Below are 6,799 nucleotides of genomic sequence, written 5' to 3' on the forward strand. Positions count from 1 at the left end.
TCACAACCGGCCAGAGGCCAAGACAAGAGCAGGGGGGCAAGGCCTCCACCAGGAACCCCTGAAGAGACTGCCTTCCACTCCACCCTGGGGGGCTGGGGTGTGGCAGTGCCTTGTCGGGGCTCCACACTCGGCCCAGGCCCCTCCACAGGCACTCGCCTGCTGGAGACCAGCGTGGCTTTCCCAGCTCCAGGGAGCACAGAGGGGCCGCGAGTACCCGCGGGACGCTGTGGGTCCTGTCACCGTTCAACGTGCAGTTACCTCTGCCTGCATGTCTGCCTGGCAACCCCCCTCACACTCTGCGTGAACCCCCCACCCATGCCAAGCCCACCTTCTGATTAGTGCCAAATGGAGCCCAGCTCAGGGGGAGCTGAAGCTGACCCCTGGCAAATTGCAGGTCTTTGGTTCACAGGTCACCTGGCAGCTGAGACCCTTTGTCCCACGGGCCCTGGGGGGGGCTCTGCCCCCTGGGTTAGGAACTAAAAGATTCGGAGTTTTTCAACGAGGCGCACCTGTCCCGGCCCTGCGACCGCCACGTGAGTGGGGAGCAGGGGCACACGCGCAGGGCCCCCCCAGAGGCGCTCAGAGCCCGCGCACAGCCGGTGGCTCGTGCTCGGGCCCGCACGGTATGGTACCTGCCAGTGCCTGCAGGCGCTGCCACCCTAGGGAAGAAAAGTTCCTATTGTCTGGTGGGCAGGGGCTCTTTCTTGTTTAATAACAGGTGCCTGGTTCAGGGAGGTGGCAGGGGCCTGGGGCTTACCTAATTCTCTTTCATCTTTTCAGTGACCGAGGCCTCCTAGGACCCCACCCTCCTGTTGCTAGGACAACGTGTCGCCGCCACACGCAGGACACACGCAGGAGCTTGGGGAAGAAGGTGCCCGGGGGCTCTCGCCCCTCCCCGCACAGCGTCGCCCGGGATCTGAAGGGCCGCGGTGTGCAGCCACCACAGTGCCACCCTCCAGAGGAAAGGTTCTCTTCAGACCAGACCACCCTCACCTCCACACGACCCGTCCCAGCCCCAGATTTGGGCAGCGCCCCTGACAGGCTCTGGGAGCCAGTCTCTGCCACACCTGCCCTCACACATCCACCCAGGAGGCCCCCCCATGGTCGGCTCTGCAGCACACACTCAGCAAGATGGACTGGGCAGTGCTGGGGACGGGTGGCGTGGGGGGGAAGGAGCCGGGGTAGGCCTGCAAGACGAGGGGGCCTGGCCTTGGCTCGGTGCTACACCAGCGACAGCAGAGCTCGGGCGAGGCGGGGGGGGGGAGGGGGTGACTGCCCATCTGGGCCCCGAGCCTCTTCAGGCCAGGCTCTGGGGGGAGGGTTCCCAACAGCCCTGACCTGTCAGGAGTGTGCTCAGCTGCAAAGGCCCCTCGGCTCTGCCCTTCTCTAGCCTGCTGTAGCCCAAGCAAAAGGACCTCCTCTCCTGCCTTTCCGCTTTAATTAAGCTGTTCTCTTAAGAAAAAAGTAAATGCATTTCTCTCTGCTTCTCATCTGTGGGACAAGGAAGAGGAGAGGGAAACAGAGCAGTAAGGCTGCCACGTGGGGTGCGGCCAGACCAGCTAGGGTGGCCTGGGATGGCCCCAGGGTGGGGGGCCAGGATGGGCAGCCCTGCTGACCCTGGCCAAGGACAGGGAACTCACATGCCTCCCCCACACACACCAGAGACCTCAGCTGCTCACCCCTGCTCAGCACAGAGATTTAAGAACTGGGTGCTAAGCCCCTGCCCCAGCCACGCACTGGCTCCTCAGACAGCGAGGGTGGGTGTGTGGAGGCCGGCTGCGTGAGCCCTGCGCCGTGTGCACACCCATATTCTGTGACCGTGCAGTGTGCACATACCTGTGGACCTGGCCACGGGGAGTAGGGGAAAACAGTCTCTCTGTGGAAAAGGTGGGGCTTGGAAAGACAAGGGGGTCCATGAGACTCCTTCCTTCCTAAGGGAGGGGTGCAGGGATGGGCCTGGGAGGGACCGGGCTCAGAAGAGGCAGGCCCAGGTCTGAGCCATCCCTCATGCAGGGCAGGGACCTGGGAGCCCCTGACAGGCAGGCAGCCCTGCAAGCAATGTCCTAGAGGGGGCTGATGCTGTGCTCAGGCCACCTGCCCACCCCCCTCCTATGGGAGACCTTCAAAAGGGGATGATGGGAGAGGCAGGGCTCCTCTCACCCGGGCAGAAAACCCAGACCAGCCTGGAGGGTGTCCTCTTGGGCACCAGCTGCTTGAGAAGGGGAGCGAGAGCTCAGCCTCCTGCCCCAGGCAGGTATGGTGGCAGCGGGCAAAGGTGGGCTGCCTGTGTACATGCTCTGTCTGGGGGGCTCTGTGGGCGGGCATGCCTGTGAGTATGGCGAGCTCATGCCAGACAGTGTGTGGGGTGGGCACGTGGGGAGGTTCAGCTGCGTCCTCTTCCCCTGCCCAACTTGTGTGTCTTTACAGGACTGCGTGTGGCTTCCTAGCTTGCCCACCCCCAGGGCCCACGAGGAATCCAGGACATCCCCTCCCCCACCCTACCGCCAGTCCAAAGTAAACAAGCTGAGGGCGGCCTGCAGGGTCCTCTCAGGCCTTCCTGGCAGCGGGGCTACCGAGTGGTGCCAGGAGCCATGGCCCTAATGGGCTCTCCCCCAGGGGCTCGAACTGTCCCCCTCAAGGAGAAATTTCCTTTTCAGGTTCACCCTCCAACCACTGCTGCCTGGAGGGCATGCGATGGGGAAGGCAGTGCTTCAGGGGCAGGCACAGGCCCCGTCTCCCTTGCTCCCCTAGGCTAATGAGGGGTCCAGAGACGGCTACACTGGGTTGGAGGCCCCACACCAGCTCCCAGCTGCAGTTCTCTTGACACCCAAGGCCCACACTGCACCTCCTGTGCCCCAAGCTGGGTTGTATCCCCGGACACTCCTGGACATCTAGGACCTTGCCCTGTAGGGCTCCAGCCCTGGGCACCCAGAGATGCACGTCACTCACATCCAAGCCTGTGGCCACCCCAGAATGTACATCCAGGCCAGCCGACACTGTCACACTGTCGCATCCCAGAACAAGCATTCCCTTAGGACTGGCCCCTCTCCCAGGCTGGGCCAGCTGACATGGTGACCCCCTCCCAACCTGTGACAAGGCAAAGTCCCCAAGCCCCAGTCAGGTGACACTGTCCAGGGAGGAATCCTTCACACCGTGGGCTGTCCCCAGGACCTCAGGAGAAGCAGCTCCCAGACTCCCAAGGAGAGGTTCCAGGATAGGCAGGACCCTGCCCTGCATCAAGGGGGTGAGGGCTCTGGTGCCCCGGGATTCCCACCCAAAGTCATCTCCTCTCTTAGTCCCTGGGGGCTCCCTCCTGCCCATCGGCAGGGTTGAAGTTAGGACTGATCCTAGAAAATACAGGCACAAGCTCCGCGGCGGAGAAACAAGACCCCGAAGCCCCAACTTTTCTCCCGCATCTCACCACCGGGGAGGATATTCGACAGCCTGGACAGTCGCAGATCGGAGGATGCACCTGCAGGATCCCCTTGGACATAAGCGTCTTCAGACTTTTCCCTGCGAGGAGAGCCGAGGCAGGACCAGTGAGGGAGCGGGGCGGGCACAGGTGGGGCCGGGCACGCGGGCACGCTTCCGGGGCGCTGTCAGGGTCAAGGCCAGGTTCCCTCCCACCACGACTATGAACACCCGCCTCCGTCCAACTTCCGAACCCTCCGCCAGGCCTCGCGGCTCACCCTACCCTCGCGGACGCCGCGGGGATCTGCAGAGCTCAGAAACTCAAGATCCGGTGAGCGCCCCCCCTTGACGGAGGGCGGCCTTCTCCCCTCCCCCTGCGCCACTCCTCCCGCGCTCCACGCTCTCCAAGCCGGTCCTCCGGAACCCGGAGCCGGGCGGAGGAGGGTCGGGCCCGGCGCAGGTGAGCGGCGCGGTCGGGACCCGGGACTGCGCTTGACCTCGTGGAGCCGCGAGCCCCAAAGTCGACGAGCGTGACCGGGCCCCTAACTTTCTAACCACCCCCTACCCCCGGCCTGGCGCTCACCCCGCCTCCCCCACCGCATGCCCGCTCTGGCGCCCGCACGTCGCGCCCTCGGAGCCAGACTCCTGCGGGAGCCCAAGCGGCTGCTCCCAGCCCCGCCGCCGCTCGGCTCCGCGCGCGCTCCCGCCCCGACGCGCGCCCCCGCGCCCCCCACCTGCCTGCGCCACCCCTGCACCTTGCCTTTCGCTTTACCAGCGCGCGTCCGCACCCGGCCGCCTCACGTGTGCCCCTCCACTCCCGCCAGAACCGGTGGCTCCTCGACCCCGCAGGGGAGTACCCCGCCCAGCCGGCCTCCCGCCCGCTCTCCCGAGTTCCCGTAAACTTCCCCGTGAGCCTCAGGCCCAGGAATCCCGCAAAGACCTTCCGGACGGAAGGAGCCGCCGGCTCGTGCGGCCAGCGCTGCGGGGACCGCGGAGGCCGAGGGCGCTCTGCCTGGGTCCACCAAGGCCACCGTGCTTGGGGGAAGGGGGCGTCTCTGCGGTGACCCCGGAGTCGCAGCGCCCTCTCTAGGCAGAGATGGAGTCTCCCAGGTGTCAGGACGAGGGGGGTCCGGACCCACGGGTCCTCGGGGAGCAGAGGGGAGGGACCGGAGAGGCCCGCGCCCCCACGGCGGCCGCACCTTTGTGGCGGATGCTGCGCTTCCAGTCCTTGGCCGTCTCGCGGCCGCTGACGAACTGGAACTCGTTGGGTGTGAGCCACTCGCCGCGGTGGCGGATGGATGGACCCTTGCTGCCCTGGCAGAGTTTGCGCACGTAGAGCAGCGCGCGGTTGGCGCCGCACTCCACCTCGATGCACGGCTCGCCGTTGTCCAGCAGCGGCTGGAAATCCGGTGCCGCGGCCGCAGTGGCCGAGAAGCGCTCGAGGGCCAGAGGGTCTCTGGGCAGGTGAAGGTGCGGGGCGGCCTCGTGCAGGCTCAGGTAGGCGCGCGGGGCGCGGAGAGGCGGGGGCAAGAGCGCCTCGTAGCCCGCGGTCGCGGCTGGTAGCGAGGCAGCCGGGGGCAGGGCGGCCGCGGCGGGCAGTGGCGCCAGGTAGCCGGGCAGCGGCGGCAGTGGCAGCGCGGCCAGGGTCGGGTGGAAGGTGGCCAGAGCCAGGGCGAGGTCTTCGCGGCCGGGTAGCTCCTTCTTGACCGCCGGCATGGTGGGCGGGTGGTCCTGCAGCCTGGCTCTCCGCAGCCGGCCCAACTAGTTCCGGCCCGGGCTGGAGTTGGGTCTCGAGGGCGGGGGCCTGGGAGGCTCCTGGCCGCGCACCCGTCCTCGCCGCTACTGCGCCCCAGCCGGGCCACCTCGGACCGCTGCCCGGCCGGCTGGCGGGGCCTCTGCTGCCTGAGACATGGTGCTGCCGGAGCTGTATCGATCCCCGATCGACCTGCCCAGCGCCGCAGCTCCAGGACCCTGGGGCTCCACAGGGCGCTGGGCCACCTGCGCCCGCGCCCCCCGGGGCGGCCCCGCGCCCGGTTTGCTGCTGCGCCCGCCGGGCCGAGCCGGGCAGTGAGGAGGTGTGGAGCCTCCGGCCGCGTGCCCCGCCCCGCCGGAGGGTCCCAGGCCCCCGCCCCGCCGTCCCAGCCGCGCACCCGCGTACTCCAGCGCGCGCCCGCCTGGCGGGGACTTGGGAGACTCGCGCCGCCGCCGCCGCCGCCGCCGCCACAACTTGGCCCATTTAAACGGCCCCGGCGCGGCGGGCGGGCGGCACGGGCTCCAGCAGGGGGTGCGTGACGGCCGACTGGGCTCACGGGGGGGACCCGACGGGCCCCGGCTGCACCCTCTGCCCTATTCCCGAGTGGGAGAGAACAGGAGGAAAGGAGACTGGTGTGTGTGGGGGGGGATGGGGGTGGTGCGGGGGACGGATGCCAGCGAGAGGCGGCGCGCATGGACCGCGCCAGGTGCTGAGGGAGTCACTGTTTGGGCGCCCCAGCCGGAGTCCTGGACTCTGGCTCCTTGCGAAGGAGCGGATCCGGGATCGGAATCGCCGCTTGCCTGGCGGGGGTGTGTGTGAGCCGGCAGCTCTGGGTAGGTGGTGGGCATCAGTGGGGAGGGCATGGGTGGTCTCCTCTGCTCCACAGGGTGTGCGCTGTGTGGCCTCGGCAAAGGTGTTGGGGAGGGTTCGTGGTGTGTGAATAACAACGATAACAGTTCCATCAACCATTGCCCCCTCACCATACACTTCACACACCTTAGTTCACCTGATGATCCCAACACGAGTTTTCCTTTATTATCCCCATTTTACAGATGAGGAAGGTGAGATACAAAGAGGCCAAGTAACTGTACTGACGTTTCAAATCCAGGCTGTCTGCCTCCACGGCAGACAGTATCTGAGCCATAGGGTGGGGCAAGAAAGTGGGCTAGATCCAATCCGGGTTAGGGGTGGGGGACGTGGGGGGGGGAGGGGCAGCTGAATAGGGGGCCGTGCACCGGAGCACGTTGCTGCTCCTTGCCACGTGCAAGTCTGGGGACGAGGGACCTACGCATCCACGTCCACCTCCGTGCCTTCGGGGGAGAGGTCAGCCTTGGTCTAGGCCTGGTATGAGGGCAGCTGTCCCCTGGGATCAACCCACACCTCCCTGCAGGTCAGCATGGTGGCCTCGCAGTGGGATAACTAGGAAGAGAAACTGAGAACCTCGGTGGTTTTGATAGTAGCTGGCGAGACCTTGTATTTCTCTGGTGTGCCATTTTGGACAAGCTAGAGAGTAGCCGCTGATCCCAAGCCAGCTCCCAGACCCCTGCCCGTGCCCCTCTGAGATGCACCTGGTAGGGCACCCATGTGGGCATCTTCCTGACCAGGCTTGGGCGGGGGGGGGGGGGCTGCTGAGCT

The 6,799-nt window shown here is 66.6% G+C and overlaps 1 protein-coding gene across 1 annotated transcript in view; it reads right to left on the bottom strand.

The window, feature by feature from the left end:
• SAMD11 (sterile alpha motif domain containing 11) overlaps positions 1 to 5,253 on the bottom strand; it is a 19,812-nt gene extending 14,559 nt beyond the window's left edge. The window contains exons 1-2 of the mRNA XM_060141800.1: positions 4,611 to 5,253; positions 3,422 to 3,513 (exon numbers count right to left, since the gene is read on the bottom strand). Of these exons, the coding sequence (XP_059997783.1) occupies positions 3,422 to 3,513; positions 4,611 to 5,127 (609 nt within the window). The 5' untranslated portion in view covers positions 5,128 to 5,253. The remainder of the gene's footprint in view (positions 1 to 3,421; positions 3,514 to 4,610) is intronic.
• Positions 5,254 to 6,799: the final 1,546 nt, after the last annotated feature.

The sequence above is a fragment of the Lagenorhynchus albirostris genome, chromosome 2 (genome assembly GCF_949774975.1).
Source record: "Lagenorhynchus albirostris chromosome 2, mLagAlb1.1, whole genome shotgun sequence".
In the NCBI taxonomy this organism is placed as follows: Eukaryota; Metazoa; Chordata; class Mammalia; order Artiodactyla; family Delphinidae; genus Lagenorhynchus; species Lagenorhynchus albirostris.